General features: G+C 32.6%; 2 protein-coding genes across 7 annotated transcripts in view; one reads left to right on the plus strand and one right to left on the minus strand.

Annotated features, from left to right (window-relative positions):
• dlg1 (MAGUK family member discs large 1) overlaps window positions 1–27759 on the plus strand; it is a 624340-nt gene that overhangs the window by 66749 nt on the left and 529832 nt on the right. Inside the window, exon 1 of one of the 4 annotated variants that reach the window (XM_087404048.1) lies at window positions 19064–19281. The exons of the other annotated variants lie outside the window; for them this stretch is intronic. Within the exon in view, the coding sequence (XP_087260174.1) occupies window positions 19209–19281 (73 nt within the window). The 5' untranslated portion in view covers window positions 19064–19208. Of the gene's footprint in view, window positions 1–19063; window positions 19282–27759 lie in introns of those variants that run through there. 4 annotated transcript variants of the gene reach the window in all.
• The window catches only part of LOC105146406 (facilitated trehalose transporter Tret1-like), a 53808-nt gene continuing 29031 nt past the window's right edge, over window positions 2983–27759 (minus strand). The window contains exons 2-8 of one of the 3 annotated variants that reach the window (XM_087404053.1): window positions 15674–15752; window positions 7914–8010; window positions 7478–7768; window positions 6949–7207; window positions 4830–5116; window positions 3369–3811; window positions 2983–3261 (exon numbers count right to left, since the gene is read on the minus strand). In XM_087404053.1, coding sequence (XP_087260179.1) covers window positions 3196–3261; window positions 3369–3811; window positions 4830–5116; window positions 6949–7207; window positions 7478–7768; window positions 7914–7977 — 1410 coding nt within the window. In that variant the 5' untranslated portion in view covers window positions 7978–8010; window positions 15674–15752 and the 3' untranslated portion in view covers window positions 2983–3195. Of the gene's footprint in view, window positions 3262–3368; window positions 3812–4829; window positions 5117–6948; window positions 7208–7477; window positions 7769–7913; window positions 8011–10070; window positions 10599–15673; window positions 15753–27759 lie in introns of those variants that run through there. The other 2 variants (XM_011056625.2, XM_087404054.1) reach the window with 2 other exon arrangements.

The following is a 27759-nucleotide window of genomic DNA, read 5'->3' on the forward strand; positions in this document are numbered from 1 at the left end:
ATTTTAATGCGACATTGTGTGATATTAATACAAAATATTACAAATGCCTCAAACATTTATAAGAAGAACGAGATACTTTACAATGACAATAAATGCTGTAGGTAATTAGTAACGAGATTAGTAGTAATAAAAAAGTTTAATATTACTAAGAATGAACTTACGTGTATATGAAGGACGAAACAAACTCGACGTAAAATGAAGAACAATTGATGCAAGCACGTTAAGATATAAATGAGCAGCACATGCGTAGTTAAATAACTTCAGTTTTTTTTATTCTTGCACGTCAGAAAGAATGACAACACACTTCACGTGATAAGAAGTAATACGGTACCCAATCAATCCCGCGTGTTTTTACAAATAGGTAGTATTTGGAAGATAATTAAATTACTGTGTCATTTCTTATCGCATAAGACATGTTACCTGAATATAAGAATCATTTTACAATTTACAGAAATGTAGCCTAAAGAAGAAAGAAAAATGTACATGGTATGAATAGAGGAAATGTAATAAACATTAATAAAAATGATAATTTGTAAATCATGAGATCCGAAAAAAATTCGAAATAATCGACTTAATTATAATTTGATATTATATATTTTGCAAAATTTTGATAGTATGTAGTTTTGATTTGATTAACAGAAAAGAGCTTTTAGTTTCCGAGATTTGGATCTCTGCTGTTAAATTCATAATGTGCAATTAATTTGTTTTATTTTTTATCAGCATTATTTCTACAACTGGTTACTGTTCATATTTTGTATGTCTCTAATTTAACTAAAACAATGCAATTAGTCAACAAGGAATGTATTGATTTAAATTTAGGTTATTATTCACTAATTCTAAATGCATGCATTAATATGGATGTTGTTTACTTTGATCGAAAATAAGTAATTTAATCACATAATGGATTGATTTATCTTGATGTTAAGATCTTTTTAATAAGTGCCTATTGATCAAAAATTTAATTGCGATATTATTTTAGTAGTTTAATACTCTGTGTTTTTAAATCCGGAAAAATTAATTCGGCGCGCAGTTTAAATTACAAATATGGTATACATATATGCATGTATACATATAGTATATAAATTCATATTGAATTATTTAAGCATTAAAGATTCAGATTTCGACCGCTATGGACCTTTATTTCCTATTTCCTATTAGTTGTATTTTCACGTGTACACGGAAAAAGCGACTATGATTGCCACAACTAAAAGTCGCCTATCAATATATTTTTTAATTATAAGGAGTACGATTGTGGTAACCGTAAGATAATCATAAACTTAACGGTTATGGCTATAGAGATGTCCATCTTACGGTTATCACAACCACATGTCGAAGGTACGATAACTTTCAAGTCTTATAACTCAAAAAGTACTTAATAAAAAAATATATATTTTGTTGTAGTATTTTAAAAAGCTTTCGAGATAAGCTACAAGAATATGCAATAAAAAATGGATGTTTCCATTTAAAAAAAATCGATGTTTCTTTTATCTGATTTTGGCGACTCCACTCAAGGTCAAACTGATAAGATCAGTAAATAGATCTTTTTAAATCATACAACTTTTGTCAGAACACTTTTTCGATTGGATCTTATCCCGCGAAGATATAAGAATAGTACGGGTGGCGTGAAACACTTGGTATAACACACATATTCTCTCTGTATTTATATATGTATATATATATATATATATATATATATATATATATATATATATAATACATTTAGTAGAATCTATTACGAGAAATTACATTATGCATCGACAACTTAAAAATTATAAATATATATATGTGATTTAATTATCATAAAACGGAAAATTTACCGGATTTTATCTCTAGAAAGGTCTTATATTTAAAACCTTCGTAACATAGCTAAAAAAATTATTAAAATAAAAAAATTGCATTTTATAGAAAATGAACAATACATTTATGATTTTTGACCAACATTTCAAGATAATCTTTTTCACAAAAAATGTCAAATCTTGCAGAAAAGCTATTGTTTGCATATTATACGTTAATTATTTCGAAAAACCTGACGTGGTGGAGAAATTTGATTTGCAGTATTACCTGTGCGTTTTCAGCAGTCAAGAATCCGAGCAAAAATCTATAAGAAATACCTTGGATGTAATTTTTTACTGTATTTGTGTTATTCACAGACTTCTATAAGTAGACTGCTGACTTCGCCATGTTTGAAGATAGGGTTGGGCAGCGCCGTGTTTAATTTCTCATACTCACACATAAATCATACGGATAATTATTGCTCAGTTTACGTCATATATTCACAGATTGGACGCATACATGCACTTACGGGAAACAAAACAAGGGTAGCTTGGAATCAGGTTCGTCTCTTTCTATCGCATTGTATTTATAGAAGTCTGTGGTGTTACCTGAACTTAGGAAATAATTAATTGATAGTAAAATATTGGATTAGACAAATGATCTTATTTTTTTTTATCCAGTAAATTATCTTTGTTAAGTATTATATAATTATGTAGTTATTATTTAATATGGCCAGAATAATATGAGAGCACCTGGAAGATAACAGAAAGCAGAATAAGACTAGTTGTTTAATCAGAGAGAATTTTAACTTTACATATAAAACATACTTTAAGTGCTTTTAATTAAAAAATTTTTCATTTGTGTATAAAATTGAGGATATTTTAGTATATAATAACATATTTTAATTGATTTTTTGATATAAATAAATAGGATATCATGTATTAATAATATTGTATAACTTTATTTAAATATTAAAATATTTACTCTATGTACAAGTGAATCAAGAAAAAATGTTGTGAGTGTATTTCGCATATTGTTTTAATTATTATAAATTAAACTTAAGATTTGTGCTAATGTATTTATTTTTTATACGTGAAGAAAAGTTGGAATATTGTTATCTAAACTGAATATCTACGATTTTCATCATCGGTTTATCTTTTCTCATTTTTAGTTCTAAATTATTATGCACGCTAAAAAAAAAAACTTAAATATTCTCGCTGATTTATTTGGTTAATTACAATTAGCTATTTTTTGTAATTATGTTTACAATTGTTTATATAAATTATACAAATAATATATATATTATTAACAAAAGTATATGTTACCTATTTTTCATAATTGGATCTCTTTCTTATAATTACATTAATTAATTACTATTCTATATTCTGGAAGAGTTAGAAAATTTGCTACGTTTAAGTATTTTCATGCGCATGTCTCTTGTTGTGACTTTTTAGTAGCACTTCTCGCAGTCATCATATCTTGAATTTCCTATTAACATTAACAATTTCCTATTAACATGCAAGATTTACACTGAACTCAAAATAAAACTTTCTATATCTTGTAACGAAGTAATATGCAATACGTGATTGAATTACCTGCAGCGTTTTTCCTTTTGTTTCTGGCAGCATGGTGAGTGTATATATTAAGCTCATCATGATGATCACTGCATATAACCAGAAAACATACTTTTCGCTAATGAGATCTACCAATGGTTGATATGTTCTTGAGGCGACGAATGCAAATGCCGCTGATGTAATACTTCCAAAGAATCCAGCCAAGCTTTTCAGATCAGAAGGAAATATCTCACTTAGAGTTGTCATAGGTACCGGTATAAGTCCGAAGTACATCATCATGAACAACAGTAACGATAGAATAATCAACCACTCGAGATTACTGGGATCGTAGCCGTAGTCTAACAAAAAGAAATGTAAACCTAACAACACCGTGCCGATCAGTACGCCCAAAGATGAGATTGCTAATAGGATTCTGCGACCGTAACGATCGATGGCAAATATGCCCATCCAGCCGATAATTATACCTGTAATAATAACAATAATTGGATAAATTAATCTAATTCTTAAACGACTTTAACAGAAATAAATGGAGTTTGCTTAAAAATAGTATATAGGGTAACTTCAGTATATACGCCGCACCTAACGAAAACTTAATTTCTTAATTTATTATTATCAGAGTTGGGGAAGCATTATTTTTTCCGTTATTTTTCCGTTTTTTATAATATGACTTTTTATAATATAACGTTGTAATTTTTTATAATTAAATGCTAAGGTTGGAAAAGTTGACTCTTCCAATCTTAGCACAATCTTAGCGTTTATAGTTATAAAAAGTTACAACGTCGTTATCAAATTGTTTATAAAAAGTAATGGAAAAAGTAACGCTTCCCAACTTTGAGCATTATTTACTATGTTTAAGGTAAATGAACTATACCAGTAAAAACTTTTTACTGTCTACACCGTATAGCGTCAAATTGACACTATATAGTGTCAAATTTAAACATTGTTTTAGTATAAAATAACGATATATTGAGTGGGAACAGTGGCGACTTAAATTAGGTTAAATTCGATACTTTATAGATTTAACAGTGTATGAATAGTTGTGTGCACATTATCTCTATTTCTTTTATTTTTTTCTTACTTCTGCGGCGTAAAGGTCATGGTACATAGAAAAACTTAATGCCGACTGTGATTGGTTAATTTTTAGCTTCTGACTTCTAATTTATGACTAATGGCTTATTGTAGAAGGTCTATAAGACTTACGACTTAAGCAATAAAGAAATCAACATGTTGGATTTGCTACTGCTTACGTTATGGTCTTTCTGATCTCTACTGTGATTGATCAATTCATTTTCTGCTTAAGTCTTATATCTTGAGTTTTTCTATTTGCCATGGCCTTAAATTCTCGCACGGCGTAAACGCCGGAGTTACCTTATGTAATAATTAAGATAATTAACAGTTGAGACACAAGACAGTTCTGCCAACAAAAGATAACACGGAATGAAGAGATAATTATATTATCATTGCATTGGAAGTCAAACATACTGACTGCACCGATGATGATCACTACAGTTGAAGGCATGATTGATGTCATCTTTCCTTTCTTTAGGATAATTTCCATATAAAATACAATAGTATTCAGCCCACTCATTTGCATAAACATGAAAAGTATTATCATCATTATGAAAGAGCGTCGATTCTTCGGCTCTTTCATCTGATACAATCGTTCTCTTATGTTCATTGTACGCGTTGATTTTACGAAAAGTTCCACGTCTTCTATTTCGTTTTTTATATCAGGTTTTCGATAATACCATCGAATGGCTTGTTCCGCTCTAAAATTGATAAAAATAACACATAAAAATATCTTATTAATTTATCCAAAATTTTCAAAAAAATTACGTCGAGAGAATAGCATTTATCCTAATCGTTTTATCGATTTTATTTTTTATACACTTATAATGTTTAATAATTATATTTTTTTGTCATTATATTTTTTTATATATTTTTAATTTTTTTCATAAATATAAATTATGCCTGAGAATATGTTTCATAAAGAAATGTGTACAGATGCAATCACTTTTATTTATATAAAAATACAGAGTCCGGCAAAATGATCTCCCACATTTTAATCTTTAATAATTTAAAAATGTGGGAGATCATTTTGCCGGACTCTGTATATAATTTTTTAAATATTATTAAATATAAAATTAAATATTTTTTCTAATAAATAATAGAATGTAAAGATACTTAATAAAATATATTGCAGAACGACAGAAGAAAGTAAATATTTTTTTTTATTTAAAAGAATTAAACATTAAAAAAAGTTCAAAATTATATCTTTACATGATTACTAATTTCATGATATCAATGCATTTATATTCTTTGGATTTTGTAAAACAGTTGTACTTTCACATCTTATTAATTGTACAAATTTAAAAATTGTGATAAAAATAAAAATACTTAAATATTACATTAATTTTATTCATACACAAAAAAACACGGTTTATTAAAAAAAAAAACAAAGTTTTTGGAATTACATTCTTTAAAAATTGATTTGTCATCTTTTTGTGCGACGGGATGCAACAACTTTTTCTGTGTCTTCCATTTATTTATTGAAAACTGTTTTAGATAAATTTAATTATAATTAATATGTTGTTTGTTGAATAGCTTTTTTTTTGTATTGCATTATCTTTATTACTTGATTGTTTTGCTTCTTCGTATTTAGTCGATTTAGATTCGACTGAACCAACATTACTTTGGCAAGGCTTAAAACCTCTCTGACTCATCCTCTTTCTCGGCTAAGAGTGAAAGTGAGAGTTTTAAGTCTCGCTTAAAATCAAAGTAACATTTTGGTGCAATCGGGTTTTATTAAAATAAACGGTCCTGTTTCTAATCTTATTATTGATAAAAAATTAAATACATCTGTTCGCATGAATCATTTAAATCTTATTGTGCACATGAAAGACTTTTTATCAAAAAGTTAATATGTCAGAATAAAACATTTTTATATTTGATACAAAACACACATCTCTCTCTCTCTCTCTCTCTCTCTCTCTCTCTCTCTCTTTCTCTCTCTTTCTAAGATCTACTTAATACTTTTATATGTAACATTGAAAAAATTAATTTGTATAAAACATTATATAGTCTTATTTAAGAAAATTTAAATAATAAGAAGAATAATTAAAAAATAATTAGTAAATATCAAGAAGAATGATTTAAAAAACATGAATTTAAGAGAACTGATTCAGAAAATACAACGAACTTTTAAAAACACTTTTTAAACAACTTATATTTCTTTTCTGTTTAAAGCATTTAATATTCACATTAATAATGATAAATAATGTACCCTGTTATTAATAAAGTTTATGTTTATTGCATAAATTATTTAACGTTTGCAGTTTATACACTACATTATTTGAGAATATATGACGTACTGTATTATTATTGAATACTAAACTATCGAAATGTTACTGCACTATTGAATATTGAACAAAATCCGTCGCTTTAATTTTCTTTTTTTATCACATTGTTTAGATTATTTAAATAAGATACTGTTATTAAATACAAAAAACATTTTTTTTTTTAAACCACTCATTAAACATAGTCAGACATAATTTTGAATATCTATTTTGTGAAGCAATTGAACAAATAAAATCGTATTCACCTCTTAGTGTCATTGTGTTGTACGTAATAATAAGGCGATTGCGGCAGGAATGGAAAAATAACCATGTGGCATAGCATCATTACCAAGCTAATGATACTGAAATTCACCATTGACATATTGGGACCCATTATATTACCAAAGAATATGCCTACGGGAAATCCGTTCATAATCAGACATACCAAGGCGCCGCGGATTGATGGCGCCGAAATTTCACCGATGTAAAGCGGATAACTGCTGACTATCATTCCCATTGCTGTACCTGATTAAGATGATGTAATTTTGCAACAGATGTAAAATTACATAGATTCCGGATTTAGTTTATAGTTAAGTCAAGGAATGATCCTGTAAAATGCGCGCCAAATTGAAACTAATTGCTTGAACATCAGAATATAAGATAATAGAAGGATTATTTGGAAAATTAGTGAATAAAATATTAGTAATACGATTAAGCACTGTGAAGAATATACTTGATGAATTGATTATTTATCTTATGTTAACAGTTGTGATAAATGACTATGATCACTGTTACCTGAAAGTATTCTTGAAACGTACAACCATGTGGGGGAAGTGGCGAATATTATGCAAATCCAGCTGACGATCATCGGTAATCCTGTTGACAGGATAGACATCTTGCTACCTATATATTCTAAAATAAGAGGTCCAAAGACGGCGCCTAAAAGACGCCCGAGTGGTAATAGAGAGGCTATCCAAGACGCTTCTTCGTCCGTTACGTGAAACAGCGCATTTTCATCGGTCAATTGCGCCAAGTAAGGCGAAGTCCAACCATTTGCGAGACCAATATTGATGGTCAACAAGGTCACTAAAGCACAACATTTTGTTATATGTCGTAAAAAATCGATACAAATTCAGCAATTTTGTAGAAAATTTATGAGATACATGGAGATATATCAATCTTGTGTTGTATGCAAATCTTAAGTTGCATTGAATTTCATGTATTAACTAACCTGTTAGAGTTGCGAACCACTGAGGCCATAATTGAAGTAAAGGTTCAAATATTTTTTTTGCCATTTTTTTGTCAAGTCTACACCGTTATACGCGTATCTGATAAAAATACAAATAGGAAAGATACATAATTATTCGGTCTGCATGATTGCAATTATTTTTATTTTTAAGTTTATGTCAAATTATTTGTCAAATAATTTGCCAATTGGCTGTCAAAGGAAAAAGACAGCGAATCAACACGTTCGAAAAATTCGTCGCAAGAAATAAGACTTACAGATTACGGTCCATTTGATGCTACAAATGCTTTGAAGCATTTTTTGATTGGTCAATTAGTAAAATTCTTTTTTCCGATTGTTAATATATTTCGAAGCATTTGTCATACCAAATGGACTTCACAATTACGTATATTACGCATAAATTTAAGAAATCACTAGACACATGCAGTATTAAAAATAAATATTTGAAAGTTCGGAAATCTGTTTGCTCGCAGATGCACGTTTATGATATATCGAGGAAATTACGGTTATTTCCGACTTGAATTGTCATTTGATCGGATTCATATACATTGGCATTCGTTTACTTCACATCGGCTACAGTGCATACATTTTTCATTTATTTGGTGGCGAAAAATCATTTTTCGACAATGGGATACGTCAATTTCGTGACGAGTCAGCTGCGACGCCTGTCGATAATACAAGTTCGATTTGAGAATAAATAGTCATTGTGATGTGCTACGATAAACGCGTATGAAATAAAATACTCGTACTTATATGGATTAGATAAAAAAAAAATCAATAAAAAGAAATTTTAAGTGGGACATATAATAAATTTATATTTTTTTCTAGAATATGTTCCGTAATGGCTTTCCGTAATGGCCGCTTTGGTTTTCTAATTCAAGCAAACATACACATTGTCTTTAATATTTAAAAATTATATCGATTGTTTCACTATGCAAGATTTTCTCGTCTTGCATGTATAAATGTATTATGCATAACTGTTCTTGTATGAATAGATCGTAATCATAAAAGATTTAAATGAATTTAATTTTTATTTTTCCTTCGCCGCGATGATATTGTATATAGTATTATTGTATAAATATATTATTTTTTACTGTGCATATCGTGTTACTTTTTCACCGCAAGCGTAGTCGTGAACAAATTTTTCTAAAATTCGATAATAAAAAACTGAATTTTAGTTTTAGAAATGTAAAGCTTTGAAATGAAATACTCAAAAATGTCATGATGTCGAACAAAAGAACACTCAGAAAAAATTGTGATACTTTTAATTGTTTGCAAAAAAAATCTATCAGACTTCATAACAGTATACTGGTGCTGATAATAGCATCGTTCAGAGACCAATCCTAAATGCTAAGTACATGGCGTTACCAAAATAATAGAAAAATTACTTTTTATTTTTACGTAGCAGTAAATTATTAAATATAATCTTCGAGTATGCTTTTATCACAAAAATTGCTGTGTGTGTTTGAACATTTAATATGGGTTCATTATTTGTAATCGTTAATCGCAGCTTCATCATTATAAAAATTAATTCCGTATGGTTGTCATCCATTGAGCGATCGTGCATCTTTATGATTGCTCTCTCATGTAGTACGTTACAAAATAATTTCTGTTTTTCTTTAACAAACAATGAAGTAAAAAAAAAGATAACATTTTGATATATCATTTGCTTACTTCACTTATAGTAACATGAACATTTAATGTAGCCACTTAAACTTCATTGAGAGAGATACGCCTTCTCGTTTTGCGTAAAAGAGAAATATTTATTTATGTTTTTAATAGCATGGAATTATGTTGCATGATCAGAATTTCGATTGAATTTTATCAAACCTAAAGGATTTTTTTATATAACTTAATTATTAATTAAACTTAATTCTGAATTTAATTTTTATATCATTCACTTCTCCAGGATAATCACAATTAACTTGAAATTGATATAAGATTTGTTAATTGGAAGAAGCAGATGAATGATCTCCGTTTAACCACTGAACGATCTCCTCCTCCCCCCCCCCATATTTGCATATTTATTTTTGTCATACATACCGAAAAATTTTACTGTAACAAACATTATTTTACACACTTAGCCGACAAAATCGATAATAAATATGTGTTGGGCGATTTATTGGAAGTGAAACTATTTACGTTGCGTGTTCACGTTGCGAATCTCAGAACGGCGATCTTCTGGGCACGTCGTTAGGGTGAGCACGTCGAAACCGTGGAACCCAAGAGCTAACTTAAATGGAACAGAATAGGGTTACGTCACACGAAAGGGTCCGTCCTCTCTAGTCTCTTACGGTTGGAGGATAATAGCTTTCGAAACGTTGTCTTGGAACTCTCGGTTCTTGCGCTGCGAAATATTTCGTCGCGTCGCTTCTCTTTATCTGACGGGACAATAGAAGCGAATGAGAAGTACGCTCTGCTGTTTACATCGCATTATCTATATTTGAATTTATGACTCCTGACATTGCGACTTTCACATCAACTTTATTCTTTTTTCTTCACGGCTATTTTGCCCGCCCCTGCTGCGTACAGGAAGCGGATAATAGTTATCTGGTCACCAGGAGCTTTCGTGAAACGTCCATTATGCACACTATGTTACGTAACTGGCAAGTCAAATCTTATTATATTGCACAAGCATCGCTATCGCTTGTATTTGCAAGCTTGATCTAGTGAGGTCATATTCATAGCTGACGACTTATTTATCGCGTTTACTAATTCTTGGCATTGAAGTTGTTCACATTATTTGTGTTACAATTCAGCAACTTATATAACATACGTAACGCTCTTATTTTATTTATATATATTGCTCATTTAAACATATTTTGCATTCAGAAACAAAGACATAGTGGCAACTATATAAAGGAAATAATTGTAAAAATTAATAATTATAAAAATTTTATTTTGAAGAAAACAACAAATTTTATATGTAGAACTAATGTATACATAGCTGAATGAACTGTGTATGTATATAGTCAAATAAAACTGTTTTATAACAATAATTATAAAAATTATTCACAATTATGTGCATTAGTTTATTTAACTATATAGTAATTTATTCAGCTATGTATACACATTAATTTTATATATAAATCTTGTATAGTTGTATCTTTTTCTAGTTATTATTATTGCTTTTGGGAGTCTCAAATACGCATATCCTAGTTGAATACATTCACTTACATTATTACAATTATAGATTACTTGACCAGTATCTATAATTTTTAGTATATCACCAATGAAAACATATTATCTCACTTTAACCAATAGCTTTAGTGATGTGTCCATTTTGAACTCTCCCTGTTTTTTCTCTGAATGTGTGTTTATGACAAAATTTAAATAATATATCAACTGGAATTTATGTATTTGCATTTTTGTTTATGCACTTGCATGCCAAATAAATATTATAATTATACGAAATAATGTCAGATATCGCGCGAATTCGAGGCCATATTTTTAGTTCTTTTATCTGCTATTGCTTATGAGTTAGGGAGATATACTGAACGTGTCTACAGTATATTTTCTGTGAGTACGAACAGGCTGGAGGAACGTTTTCTAAGTAGATGAAGGAGGTATATTGCTACAAGTAGCGCTAGTGAATTACATGGGACTTCCTGCGCAGAAGGAACTTACAAAGTGGAGACTCATGTTGTGCGCCAGCAAGCCGGAGTGAACGACTTTACAAGCCTTAAATAGTTATTAAAAATATACGGGTTTCTTGGTTTTTATGGACTGAATGGCTTTTATGACTGAAATGGATTAGTTTACACAATGCGGTGCTTTCGTTTTGATGCAACATTAATATTAATCAAAATAATCAAGTATTAATCGACAATTCGATGAATATATATTGCTTCCACAGGTTCTACCATAAGCTTACGCAAATTAGCTATGCAAACGAATGCACATGGCAATCTTACCTAACGTGATATATTGATTTTCTTATCGCGTTTCAACTGGGAAAGGATTGTGCAATCAGGCACGATCGGACGCCGAAAATCTCGATTCTATCGCACGACTGGAAGGTGTGCTCGATAATAAGCATACCTGACAAAATTCAATTATGTGATTCCCGTGGGCGAGTAACCCAATTTGCACGTCATCAAGCCGCATACGAGGAAACCGGTTCGAAGACTATCCCGATAGTATACAGGGTATACCTATACCAAATATTGAAGTTCCTGGATTGCATAGGACTGCCCTCGGGGACGCCAAATAACCCGCGTTGATCTCCAACTACGCGGCTACGATTCGTCTAAATGATGGGTGTAATTGCCTGTAATCTACTGCGACGCGGTCGTATTATAGAGATCATTTAAGAGAGAGAATCACCGTCCGCACCGCCAACATTATCGGTAAACGTTGTTCAAAAACAATTGCGAGTTTAGATTACGACCACTTGCGTATACATTCTATAGCATGAACTTGATACAGAACACGAAAAAATTACACGGAATACTAAATTTTATCATGTAATAAATTCTCTGTCAATAGTATATATTTAACTCGACATTATGTACTTTACTTGATAACTGAGCTATAATTTATCTCTATCGTTATCTCTTATTGTCTGTCATTTTTCTTTGTTATTATTATTACACATTAATGTGTTGCGTATTGTGCGGCTTTTCTTTAGCTCCGCAAAAAACTAATTAAAGATCATGTATCTACTATTACGATCGATAAATGTATGACATTGTCCATTTATCATAGTTTTTTAGTATTATGTATTATCATTGACTAAAATTAAAATTTGCAAATTTATTGTATCTTGTATACAAGTCAATGAGACATGTCAATGTTAATGACTTCTATAATACTTAATGTTAATACCAACGATATTTTATTTGCAAATTGTCATGATAAAATGTAGTATTTTTATGTAACTCATATAATTATGTAACTTGCGCGCTAGCTATAGAGTGTTTGCTATCGACGTACCGATTTCTTGATACAACGCACTTTCTCAAATAGATCATTCTCTTTCTATTTTTGATGGTCTGTCTTATCATTAAGGAGATTCTCGAGGTCTCTTTGGTGCCATCATCAAACGATCGTGATCAAACGGACCACGGAAAGCGCAATTCCTCGCTTTCGCATGATTCACATCCACTTCTATGATGCTAATGTAACACATCTTACCCGAATACATTCCACTAATTAGCAAGATCCACTTTTTTTCCTTATATTTACAGTGAACTCACATGATTTTAAATTTTAAATATGAAAGTCTTATTTCAAAAACAGAAGATTAAAATTGAAAAAATATTAGTATGTTCACAAATCTTTATATAATTTTTTTTTGTTGCTTTATAAATGATAGCCCAATGTAGTGGAGTTAAAATATCTTATAATGTTTAATGACATTTTGACAGTACACTACCAGCTAAAAAATGAACAACGAAGTGTTATCAAAAAATTGATCGAAATTTTACGAAATTTTAATCGTGTATGCTGAAAAGCCAACAAAAAAGCAAAACAACTAATAATTTGACTTATAACGGCTTATACAACTCAACAACCATACTTTATTTTTAGATAAATAAGTACGCGGGTCCAAATAAATTTTTCAAATATTTATTAGAGTTTTATTAGTATATGTGAAAAATTTGATTTAATTTGTAATACTTTTTATATAAAATGTTCAAATAAATACTACGAAATGCGATTTTATATATGAATCAATGCAAACAAATGTAACTTTTAAACCAATAAGAGAATGTTAAAAGGAGAGTGTTATGTTTTTTGGCTAACATGAAGAAGTTTTGTTGTGTTGTATGAATTATATATCATATTAAAGAGAATTATATATCATATTAAAGCTATTTAAGTGAAATCGAGTGATATATTATTTATTTGGGGAAATATTAAGAATATAGGAGAAATTGTAATCAAAGACAATAATTATTATATTTAGTGTTAAAAAGTTATTACTTAATAAGACATCAAAACATCTTGAGAATTAAACAAGAACTTTGTATTGTTACTTAACACGCATAAGACGGAGAAAATTTTTGAATAATTGACAAGTAACGAAGAGTCTGGAACAAAATAATTATTTGATATTGAATTCTAGCTTTGCATAACGAATATGTTTTTCAAGTTATACGTACTAATAATACAGTTTTTGTTACTTAATTTCAGGAATCTTAATATCTTACTTAACATCTTTTATTGTCTTTAAAAATTTCTTCTAACCGATTTTCCCATAATACATCACTCGATTCTGCTTAAATAGCTCTTTAATATATATGATATACTATAATTTGTATATCTCAGAATTGCTTTGAGATGTGACACCTACATCTTCAAAAATTATTTTGAAGTTATCTAAAATATACGAAAATACAAAACAAACAAACAAACTCTTAATTTGTTTAAAATTGTCAAGAGAAAATTAGGAAGTCAGATCTGATGGATAATCTTTTAGAATTCATATGTAAAAGATAAGAATATGTTATAATTGTTAGAAAATATTATAGTATTGGATAGTGTTATTAGTTACGTGGTAGACATGATAAAAGCTTTTGTCTTTCCTAAATTCATCCAATTAAACGAAACGATTGACGATCTTTGTTCACGCAATGGCGTCTACCAAAATTTTTCATGCGTCAGCGAATCGTTTCTGATCAGATAAACGAATTAAAGACGTACTTGGCTTTTAAAAGTTCCAGGGATTTACGGACGCATTCTCTTCCGCTGTATTAACTACGACACTGCTCGAATCTCTTTCTAGTAAATCCCGGCTGGTCTATTCGAATTTGACTGAACATATTACATGCATTTTCCTATTCCAATCGCTATTCGGTTGAGCGCAACGATGAGTAATAAGGCGTAAAAAGCTATTAGATTGACTGACGAGTTCTTCCGTTCCGTTTTACGTCGGTTCTATCCGTTCTTTTTCTCGAAGGATCTTTGAAAGTTGAAAAGCCTTCGACTCGGCCGTTGAGAGAGACGGGAGCTCGACGCTGAAAGACATTTTCATGTCTTCGCATTACGATATTTCTTCGCTATTTGAAGCGAGCGCTTTTAAATCTAAGTTGCATAGTTCCCTTATATAAGCTCGTCTGGGTATCATATATCTCCTGTAGAATGTTTTACACTTGCAGACACGTTAGCAATTTATCGCGTCTCGTTACTCTTACAACGATGAATGAATTAGTACGAACAAATTTCAATGCAGCCATTCCTCAATTTTTTCAAATTAGAAATATGGCTTTTTTCACTGGTAGTTCTTTAATTTTGGCGCCGTATGGCGACATCGGAAACCGATAGTCACATGATTTACTTATCTTTCAAAAATACAACGGATAAAGAAAAAAAAGGGGTAGCTGGAAGATTCCGTACACGAGCAAAAGACGGTAACGGGTCAGCATTACCACGGTAATAGACACCGGCACGGCGGTGGGAAGAGCGGCGGTTTCGCGAAGGTGACGGCGGAGGTGATGGTAGTATGGTTGGTGGTGCTGGCGCTGGGTGGTTGGGTGGATAGGTGGGTGACGGTAGGTCGACCGCGCGGGGACTAGGGGATAGCCTCCGGGTTAGGGGCTGACGGGTCGTGGCGGGTGGAAAAGGGGCGACTCCGGCAGTCAGCGGGTTAGAGCCGCTCCGTGCGGGTGAACGCGAGTCGCGAGCGTGTACGCGCCCTTCTGCAAAATTTCTTTGAAAGAAATTTCGGAGCTCGTTGTCGGTAGAGCTCCCCCGACGATCACGGGAATGTGAATTCAGTTCGCGTCGCCTGTCAATCCTACCGGCCGTCGTTGTCCCACGATCTCGTGCATGAACTCTCGCATTCCCTCCTCGGAATGATCTGCACGAAAGTGCACCGCTCTGCAAACAAAAATTTGTTAAATAAATTTTTCAAGAATCGTCAAGTGATTGTGTAATAACGAGTGCATTGCGTGTAATTGGAATTACGGAGTGATTGTAGAAGTGATGGATAGAAGCTTTTAAAACCACGTCACCACGTGTCATTGAAGTGTCATCTGTGCGAGGAGAATTTGAGAGTCCCTCGATTTCTTCGAGGGCGCGCTTGTTATAATTTACGAAAAATGTAATATGTGGACCGTCCGTATTCCCACTTCTTGAACGTTTGTGTCTATTAATTTTAATATTTTAACTTTAACTAATTTTAACTAAATAATAGAGAAGTAAAAAGGGACTTGGTTATCACGTATTAAACATGTATCAACTGTCAAGTGTCGGTTTTAAAAAGATAAAAAATATATATATCGTGATAAGAAAATTAGCATGTATTTTTTCTGTAATTACATAAATTATGTCAATATATAACATTACGTCACCGATCGTAATTATGCGAGCATGCAAAAATTGCAAAAAGAATTTTCATTTAGTGATAGAAGAGCGCATCTTACGTGATTCGACAATTCAAATGTCTAACGATAAAATAACAAAGTAATTCTTTCTTTTGCATGCACAATGCTCTGGAAAATCCTTAGAAAATCTGCTGAGTCTATGTATATGATGAGTACGTGAATGAATTCTTCACATATTTCGCGACGACATAAAGTTTTCGTTTTGCTTTTTTGATTTTCCATGGTATATTGTCGTTTACGTTACACAGTGTTTGACTTCAGACGTACATTCAGTATAATGATAATTCCGCTCATGGCTTCATTGCGTTTGACGCGTAATTCCACACGCGCGTGCGAAACGTGATATAGTTTCACAAAGCAAAATTATACCTCTAATAACGAAGGCTCCACAAGTTGTTGTTTTATTAATAGTGGATTTTCTTTTTTTATTTTACCGTTTTCCTTTATGTATGTCTGCGTTTTTCATTACGATAAATAGCAATTTCCCCGGCAACTCGAGATTCTTCTTAACTCGAAGATACGCGAACAAGATAACGGAGAACCCTCGTAGCGTCAAGTTTCCTCTCTCGAAAACTGTAAGAAAAACTTGCATACTGCTAATTTTTCTTCTCTTTTGTAATAATACATTTGGGTACAATGCGAAGTTTTAACGGGCGTGTTATTTTATACAATTTCTCTTATTGAAGATAATACTTTATAAATATTTATAAATATTTATTTTATTTGCGCCGAAAAATGATGATTTTGGTATATTATATCGAATTTTTCATTTAAAAAACGATGCAGCAATGTTTGATTATATTCGTAATTATACATGTATTATTGGTTAATTGACGTTTTCAACAATAAGCTTAAATTTCTCTCTGAACATTTTATATGTTTCCCAGGGAAATACGGAGCACGGTTTTCGCCTCAAAATTCTGAGCGAACTCATCTAGTAATTGATATTGCGAGATGATGTTAACAAGCCGTAGAAAGGTACATTTAGCGTAATCGTCATTCTCGAACTGTTGTAGACCGACGGAGATGCAAATTCCGGTTGGTCTCTCGGTTAGTGTAACAGCCGATAATTTCATTCGCAAGCTCATTATGGAAATGGGAACTGTTTCCATAGAAATTACATAATTAGAACGTGTCGACGGTTCGTCGACGACGTTGAACACAGTCGAAATTGCAAACCGAACGCTCGAATAATGCATAATGCACCGACAAACGTGATAAATAGCTAAAAATATCGTCGTGTAACGTATTAACCGTCTATCGTAAATAAAAATACAATCCTGCTGCCATAATTACTTCGTTATACAAAATATTACGTAGCGCCAAGAAACGATAATCGTTTTCTTCCTTAAATGTCCGCAAGAATAATGCCAATCTCACGTGACTCGTTAACCAAAAACATTTAACGTTATTGCGTCGTGAAGAGAGATAGGACGTGATCAATTTTGCGAGGAATATATATTGGGTACATATATCCTGCGGGAATCGTAAGTAATCGCTTGAGATGACAAACACCGGTAAATAATCGAGAGAGTTAAATAAAACGGGACGATTTTCCAAAGCTGAAGTATTGATTTTTTTTTTGTACGCTAGTACAATACAACGTAAAGTTAACAATAATTCAATTACATCGGTATAATGCAGCATGAAATTGATTGCAGTGAAATTAATCTAGTTCTGTTTCCTGAGTTGGTTTCGAGGTAGTCAAGTTTCGCGGTAACCACTGAGTGTCCCTTAAACGCAAACGTGTAACGTCAACGAGTTGTAGAAAGAAAGAGTTGCCACCGTGTGCGGCATTGCAGAGAGATTAACCTGTTGACAGGTGCGTAGCTCCGAAAATTGATTGCGTGCGTCCAATGCAGACGTCCGCGACCGCGCGCATCGCGTGCGACGCCCAACGTGTGTGCACTTGACTGCAAGCGTTTTCAGCTCGCAGTTGCATAATAATCGGTCTTTCAGTGTCGTCGACAAACAGTCTCTTTCTCGCTGCGCGCGATCGTTCGATGAAATACAAACGGTAAACAATTCGAGACATTTTAATTTTGTTGTTTTTTTTTTATATAATTTTTTTTAGTTGAATTTATTTTTAATTTATTAAAATCGGTTCTATTTGGAAAAGATTGGGAAAGTAGATGGGCAAATAGATTTTGTCCGGCGAATCATGAAAATTCGCGCAACCGCTTCCATTGATATGTGTAACAAATTTAGATGTATGGAGGATACTTTTTGCGGATAATTTGAACGGGAATCGCTGAATAGCATTTGGCGTAAATGTTTCGGCATGGATTCGGAGTTTCGAATATACCTAACATCCCATGCGGATTTCATCGGATTTTTTTCATCGGTAGATTTTTGCATCTGTTGCATATCACGAAATTTCGTTACGTGTGTACCGTCGTTGTTTCCCCTGAAAACAAAATAATTCGCCCGATCCGTCGCGTAACCGGGAACCAATTTATCATCTAATATAGAACACGAAATATAACCAGAATAAAATAAAACTATAAATTAGCGTACTTTTTTTAAAACTGTCGGTACCTGTAGGCATTTAAAATCTACGTTACATTTTACTATGATAATCTGAGATGTACATTTACGGAAAGGCAATTCGAACATTTTATAAAGTGTCAAAGTTTATAAACATTAAGAGACCGCATGGAATTAATGACAAGGCCGTGTACCAAAATTTAAAATTTCTCGTCGAAAGAATTGACCCGATGAAAAACTCGTGAAAGTTTACGTGTGCTTATTCTCTTTCTACGTGCTGCTATTTTTTTGCTATTGAAGACGTTGAAAACTTCTCCCGATCGATCGGAAGTCGTCGCGTAAAATGTGCCCGCCTATCCAAAGTGACAAGTGAAATCTCTCACCAGTTGAGCCAATGGAGAATATTCGAGGAATATAGTATTGTCACACAATCAGCTGGAGGATCAACTGTTAATTAGCAGACATGTACACCCATCTACACGGGGATAACGGCATGTGCTGTTATCTTCCTACTGTTCTGTACCTCGAACGATACCGTAAGTATCTTTGCTAATCGAGTCGACGAGCGAGAAATGATATGACGCAATACCAAGAGACTTTGTTGTTAGGCAGGTATTATAATTATCATTGTAATAATTTTCCTTTACGCGATTATATCGTGGTTTTTTATATTGCACTTTGTTATAGCAGTCGTGGCAGAGAAACGTTTTAACAATTACGTAAGTTTCGGTCGGATAAAGTTTCGAATTTTCATGGAAGGCCACTGTAATTATTTCTACGGCTTCAAATGTCGGACCTTCTCGTTTGTCGCTGATACGAAGCTTGTGGACGACGGAAGTAGGATAATTAATTCAGGAAGTCAACTTGATGCTCGCGAGGAGTTTGGTAGAAGTTATGTTTAAACGAAACATATATTTTCGCGTATTTTCAGGTATCAGCGAGCTTAGCATAATGTTAAAGACAATCACCATGAAGCGCACGGAAGGAAACGAGTGTAATGGAAGGCTGAACTCACTCAGAATAAAAAAAAGAAAAGGAAAATAACGAAAGATTTTGCATAATAAAGCGGTTAGATGAGGCGCTGGGTTGCGCTTGGTTGAGGATTGTATATGTAAATGCCGTAGAGAGCTTGTCGAATAAACAAAGGGTAAAGCGCATTCACTTGCATCTCCTGGTGAAACTCGCTTTTTATCTGCTGCGTTTCGAAGAAAGTCTTTATCGATCGGCACATTACATCAACGCAACATACCATTAACATTATTATGAAATCGTACTTGTCCAGTTGCTCCTGAAATCGTAGTTTTAATATTTATGTTAATGTGTTTGTGAAGTTGGACATTTTGTTAATTCGAAAAAAACAACGAGTTCAATAGCACTTTACAATTCTACAGTTCCTAACGAACAATTAAAAAAATTTTGTATTTTTAATATCAAAATAAAAAATGTAAAATATGCTAACTTGACGTTCCAACTCGACATGTTTCTTTCTAAAATATCAGAAAATTAATATTACATTTGTTAAGAGGTTCAGTTAGTTTTAAACTACAACTATATATAGCGTTTCACAACAAAATTCTAACATAATTTTTTTCTTTGCTTTGAATATTTATCATTCAAGAAGAAATGTGTGTACTGATAATTTTTGATACTTTTGGCACTAGTTTCGTTCGAGGCTCGTTTAGCTTACGTTCCATGAGATGCAATTATTTCAAAAATTCCGCTATAAACATTTTTAATTTTTACTGCTAGCACGACGTTCGACAGAAATGTTCTATGTAAACGTAGTAAGTTGGCATCTAGTAGAATTTGATAATTCTAATTGCAGTTTCTGTTTCTGAAGATTATAAGTATACTTTTATGTACATAAAAAGAATTCTGGCTATTAATATTACTATACAATTAGAAATTGGAATTTTAATATTACATTCCTTAATTTGTGATCGTACCACCTTCGAGCGTAATTCTTTCTTCGAAAATTTTTAGAATGTTATGCAAAATTGACATCAGAACTTCTAGAATTTTAAAGAATATTTTTTACTTAGATTAGGAATTTGCATGCGCGTACTTTTAGATTGAATAATTCCTAAAGTAATGCTCGAATTGTCTTCGATCATTGTAATTTCAGTCGGAAATCTTAGAATATTATACTACAAACATAAGAGAGATTATGAAATAATATTACATTAATTGCTAATCTAATTATCACTGCGCGATAAGAGAATTTATAGGAAAAAGTTTATTTATGAAACAAGTAAATAAAGAAGCGCTTTTATTATTAATTTTCAGGCGTGTAATATTTTTGTTTTAAATTTTTAAACGTTTTCCAGTTTATACAAATTGCATACCAATTACTGTCGGTCTTGAAATGCAATTTTAAATTCAAACTGAAATAATATAAATAATACAAATTACATAAATTGATAATCAATTTAATAATAATGCAGAAAATTTATTCTGAAAATATGATAATCATGGAATAGTACAGTTTTTCAAAGATTTTTATTCATTTTAGAAAAAATTATTCAAACTTATTTTATATTTTATTGTGGTTTTATTAACGAATGAGAGAGAATTACATAAAATTCTTCAAAATACAACATTGCCTTATTATAATTGTGAAACTAGCTTAGAATTAACTGGAACTTTTAACAAATATCGTAATATTCGATGGCTTCTGATACTTTAGAGGGAAACTGTAAAATTATGAAAAAAGTATTATACTCTCTCTCTCTCTCTCTCTCTCTCTCTCTCTCTCTCTCTCTCTCTTTCTCTCTCTCTCTCTCTCTCTCTCTCTCTCTCTCTCAAGCTATCGTTATTTTTTAAAATTAATAGAACGTGCTAACTACACAGACACTAAGTTTTATTAGGAAAATTTTTAGTAAATTCTTAGTAAATTTATAAATTTATCTATCCTCTCCTTATTTCGATGCAGTCTGTACATCGATATACAACGAAAATCGCAGTTATTACTGAAAAATATTGTTACCTAATCATGTTGTTAACAAGTCAAACAAAAACGGTATGATAATTTCAGGTTCTGAATTTATTTGCTTATTTATCTACTTTCTCTTTATTTGGAACAATATTAACAGCATTTTTTTGGACAGTTGATTGTTACAATTTCAAGAAAATCTCGGCACAAAAAACGCCCTGTCGATTTTATTTTTCTCGCGCTTGCTGTCCAACCGATTCAACGTAAAGCCAGCTTTTTTAAAAAAAAAAAAAAAAGAATTTGGAACCAATAAAAAAGGAACGAGAGATTACACGCTTCTAACTGGCGTATCGCTGTGATTTATCCGTGGCCTGTGATTTGTCGATCGGCAATGGCGAACAGGGTAACAACAATTAAAGTAGCGAAATTTAATATTCCGTCGTGCCACTGCGCGACGATTTACGCGTCGGCGACGACGTCGAAGAGCGGAACAGGAAATTGATACCGTAGCGCCGTGGCGTCATTGGCACTCGCGAAAGGATTGCATGGTGACTTTTTAACTTCTCACGACTCTGAATCATGAATAATCCAGAAGAATTGTATGTGCGCGCTAATTTTACGAGATTTATTCTTCTCACACAAACAGATCTAATCTTATTTTTCAGATGTTTCTTGTAAACGTTTCTTTCAAACGTTGCGTACACGAGCAAATGGTGCTTTCACCATTCTTTGTGTCGAAGTAATGGTAATTTCTTGCATGTTCAAATTAACATAGGAGGAAACGAATGCGGCAGCACGTTTGAATTGGTATATGGATTAACCGACAAAGATTCCGTAGGGCGGAAAAATTCGTAAACGGGAGAGTGAAGGCAAATGACCATCGAGATTATCGCGGTTTTACGCTACGGTTGGTTCGGACGACCGTTGGCTGGCTGGCTGGCTGGGCGGTGGTCCATTTTAACCATCGTGCGCAGAACGCGGATTAAATCGGCGCACTGTTTGTTGCACTGTCGGCTTTTAAGCTCCGCTCGCTTGCGATTTTCTACTTTATTGTTCATCGCTTACAATGCTTACATCGCCGCTTGACACATGGCCGTGATTAATCTCACTACTGACGGGCGTTCTTCCGCAAATTGCCTCGATTTCATCGGACTTAGGATTAACAAATATAGATTGCTATGTGCATTAATAGCAACTTTGTGTATCACGTTGTTTATTAAATTTGTTTATAACAGCTTATATTTAGCAGTTTTAACTTACTTAAATATTTAGCACTTTCACTTGAAGAATTCTTAAAAAAAAAAAACAAAAATGTAAATTTAATGTACGAATTATTTCGGAGAAGAAACAATTGTGGAATATATCGAATATCGATAAGCTTACATTAATTTTTTATAAACGAGCAATTCTTATAAATAATTCTTATAAATGATCAATGTACATTCTTTGTTAAATTGAGATTAAATTATTAAAGATTCAGTTTTGATTTTGATGTCCGTCTGGACTATAATTAATATCAAAGTTTTTTCCCCTTCTTTTTTTTCTTTGCGATTAACGTTTTAGGTGTATTAAAAGTTATTCATTAATTACAACACATATTGACATTGATTCGCTGAATGGTCAAAGACTGGTTTTTAACTAAACCGATAGAATTTAAGTGTTTGCGATATGGCGAATTTTTGTTTTAGTGAGCTACCTTTTATTATTTTACAACAAATCGTTTTTGCTCCCCCTCCCCCAACAAATTTACGTTTTAATAATTTTAATACATTTTAGATTGTTATTAGAGTTCTTTATATAGTTTCCTTTAATAGATGGAGGCTCTGGATAGCTCACTGAAATGAATTAGTTTGGAAAACAATTTTTTGCAATTACAACATCATATTGTCTCTGAGGATGGCTCAAAAGTGAACCGAACCATGTAAGCGGATTAATTATTATTAAAGTTGTTTTGTTAACCGTATTGGTTTGCACAAGAATTACCGTGCTTGACTTCTATTGCCCTGTTATATCCAATCATTTCGAGCAATTTTAGTTTTCGAACGAGAAACATTTCTTGACATTATGGTATCTGTTAATTGTCGATAAATAATAGAAAATATATGGTAGTAATATCTACGAGAGAAAGGAAAAAGCGTTTAATATAGTAGGATTGGAAAGAATAAGAGATGCGAGCACAGGTACAGCAAGCGAGAAAGAGTGGAAGCTTGGGGGAGGGAGGGGGCGGGAGGGGGGAGGGAGAGGCGGGGAAGACGAAAGATAGTTGTTTCTCCAGAACGGAAGGAGTTTCACATTTTCTCATAGTCGAGGCGCAAGGAAAAAGGACTTGCGACGTCGAGTCAACTTTTCCAGCTGCTTCTACTCCACCCACTCTCCCTTCTCTCTGCTCGTTGGCGACCGATTTACTCTCCGCGTCGGTTTCCTCTTTCGAGAAAAGTATCTTTGCATCCGCCAGCAAATCTGCTCTATTATATAAAAAGCTCCTTTCTCTCGGTTGACAATTGCACGATTAAGAATAAGATGAAAGAATCGGAAGCTCATTTAATTGAACACCCATTTAGAAAGAAGAAAAGAGAAATGCCGAATAATTTAATTGTTTGCAATAAGCCTTTTAATCCGTATGAATAATTATTAACGTTAATCTTTTAATCGATAGTTGTAATTGCATGAATGAGTTGTTCAGTATTAGATTATATATTACGCTGGCTGTAAATAGTTATGGATAAATGAATTGTTAAATAATAATTCGCGATTATTCTATGTTCTTTGCTAGTGAAATGCAGTTCGCCATTGCATTTTTCCCTCGTCAACTGCACATTATGCTGTATTGTCCAACCAGTTTATTCTTCACGTTCCGTTTCGCTTTCTCGTCGAGTGCCTTTGCATCTGCCAGCTCCCATCCACTCCTCGCTGCTACATATGCACGATACGATCTTTCTTCCCTTTGCCCGCCATTCTCTCGGTGTCACCAACAAGGGAAGGATAACAATTTCGTTTATTTGCTTTCCTCCATGCAGACAGTTTCAATAATCTCGATAAGTGCAATCTTTAATTGATGATATTTTTAATTAAGGAGAATGTCGAACATCTAAATGATTGAAGGAATATGAGTGCTTTTGCTTTTTTTTTTATTTTAATACGACGTGCAGCATATTACACTTTGCCATTTGGATTTCATCTTGATCAAAGTGACGCACTCTGCTTTTTCTCCATATATGTCGAACGCTCTTCGATTTCAATAAGAGCGTCTCTGACATTCCCGAATTGTATTACCTCGCTGCAACTGCAGCAAAGCTTCTTTCCTTTAAGACAAGACTCGACAACATAGGATGTCTATAAAGTCAATACAGGATGTCTATAAAGTCCCTCCCTCTAAATTGTGAAAATCTACGAAATACATATTCGAATAGTTTTGAACCCCCTTAAAAGAGTAACTCCTCTGAAATGATTTACATGAACATGTATTTCGCGATTTTTCATAGATTTGAACCGTTTTAGAAGTACAGATGTTCACTATATAAATAGTACGATAAATATAGCACGATAATATAGTACGATAGTACGAACAAAAATAAAAGTTAAACTTTTTAACTATTTCATGAGCATTAAAAATACAAATTTTAACTAAAAAGTATTTAAAAGATTCAAAAATATCTAAAAGAAATATTGTAATATCGTTATAACTTCTGATATGCCTTCCCTCTTGCCGGCATGCGACCAGTCGATTGTAAAATAGCGGATTTGCAGTTGCATACTCGATTCATATGTTTTCTAGTAATAGTATAACGAAGGATCTCAGATCTGATTGAATCATATGCAACGGACCGAGAATTTTTTATTGCTCTTGTGCATTACTTTTGTCTTTTTTCTTACAGATTTTATTTTCTGTATTTATTATGTGAATCCCGCAGTTGTTGGAAGTTGATATTTCTTTCTCCACTGTCTCTGTGATTCATGGAACGTTACATACTTACAGCAATTCATTCTTTGCATGTATATATATATACATTCTGTTTCCTAATCGCTGCAAGTGTACCTCCTACTACTTGAAGATAAATCGAATCATCATTCTGTGCTTCGCGCAAGGTGAATCCACAATTATTCAACTACTTTAGATACGTCGAGTTACATGCCGACTATCTGGCCCGTCCCTTAATAATATTACATGGGCGCATTGTTCCACACCGCCGCTGGTAATTAGAGATAACTAGACTAAATGGTAATTCGGCGCTTCTGATATGCCCTTTCTCTTGCCGGCATGCGGCCTGTCGATTGTAAAATAGCGGATCTCGCGGTTTGCATACCTGCAGCTGCATCCTCGATTCATGTGTTTTCTAGTAATAGTATAACGAAGGATCTCAGATCTGATAGAATCGTGTGCAACGAGAATTTACATGATGGTTGTAGTTCAAAGACTACTATTCGTGAATATGTAGAACGTACTTCGTTAAAAAACAAGTTTTCTTTTATATATAACATTTTTGTTTTATGTATAACATTATGTTCTTCTTTTGAACTGAACGTAACTAAATGGGTTTTATACTAAAGTTGTCAAAATAAAGCTTGAATTGAACTATTAGGTGTTGGAATTAATTCGTAGCGTTTTACAAGTGATGGGAAGTACTTTCATTAATGTATTTTTTAATGCTCATGTGAAATAATAACATTCTTTCATTAAAAAACGCTACGAATTAATTCCAACACCTAATAGAATTACATTCATACACGTGGTACACACAGCTAGTGGAACTGATTATATACTTTTTGCATTGGCTGTAAATTATTTTATCGAGCTCTTTCAATACGACTTTTTGTATCTCTAACAGTTTGTACTAACAGTTTGGTTTTATAATAATGGATAAATTTTTACACTTTTAAAGCTAAGCAAATTTTTCGGAATAAAACCTTTGACAAAAGTTAATGATTTGGTTTAATTTGTATTTTGTTGACGGAGAATCGATTTCTCTTTTGTTTTGTTTTTTTTAACATTGGTTCAGTGATAATGTATGTGCATGTCCCTACAAACATGGCACGCACAAAGTAGAGAGGAAGAGAAGGGGCTACAGAGAGAGAATCCAATTACTCGGAATTTACATAATTCTGTAGGTACCAACCGTTATCCTTGTGGATCGCAAATTTGGAAAATTCGTATTCCACGGGTTGTTTGTTTACACGCTTACGCGCACTAGATATCATGGTGAGTATGGTATCGCGGATTAAGTGCTTTTGCGAATTCGTGTAACACCGATTCTATGCGATTGTAAATCGTTTGGATTAGATTTTTTTTTTCGCGGAAATTCGACTTTCTCGCATGAAATTATTTTGTAAACAATAACGTGCATGTACATTTTGTAGAGCTGCGTTTACTTCGGTTTCCATGTTGTGCGTAGATACATTGTTCGAGTTTTGTTTTTATACGGTGAGCTTTAATTTGACCTGGTAACTTGTAAACAATTCAATCTGCGATATTTTTGTCTCGCAGTTTCATCCCTCGTACATATTAGGGACGTTCTACTAACAGAACATTTGTTCGTTTTCCGACATTCTGCGTATACGAGGTAATACACTACACGGGCCATCCCTCTGGCATATTTCATGGCTCATTTTTCACGAGTTTCGCTGTGACAATCGTTCCATTTGTCTTTATATATGGTTTTATAAATGTAAATGATAGATGACCATCTTTTCTCGTTTACATACACTCGATTGACACAGCAAATGTTTTGTACATTTTAACATTTATTGCTGGACACAAATAGGATAACTCTCCTGGTGCGAAAGAAATTTATCAAAAAATTCAGTTATTTTTTTAAAGAGAATTTGTATATGTTTGTTTGATATCACAATTTTATTCTCGAAACTTCAGTTTTAGTCAATTTTAGTAAGCAATTCTTTTTATACAAATTTTATTTGTTACTTATTATTCATAAAAAAATCGTGTATCGCTAAAGATTCTCGTTTACGTCAACGTAACGTTATGGTGTAAATTATAAGTGTGATCGAAATTCTGTCTGTGGGTTCTCAACGAGCAACATACATATGTGTGCATCAGGTGCAGTGTATGTAGGCGAGATTTCTAGCC

This window comes from Acromyrmex echinatior, chromosome 3 (genome assembly GCF_024713525.1).
Source record: "Acromyrmex echinatior isolate Ae372 chromosome 3, ASM2471352v2, whole genome shotgun sequence".
Classification (NCBI taxonomy): domain Eukaryota; kingdom Metazoa; phylum Arthropoda; class Insecta; order Hymenoptera; family Formicidae; genus Acromyrmex; species Acromyrmex echinatior.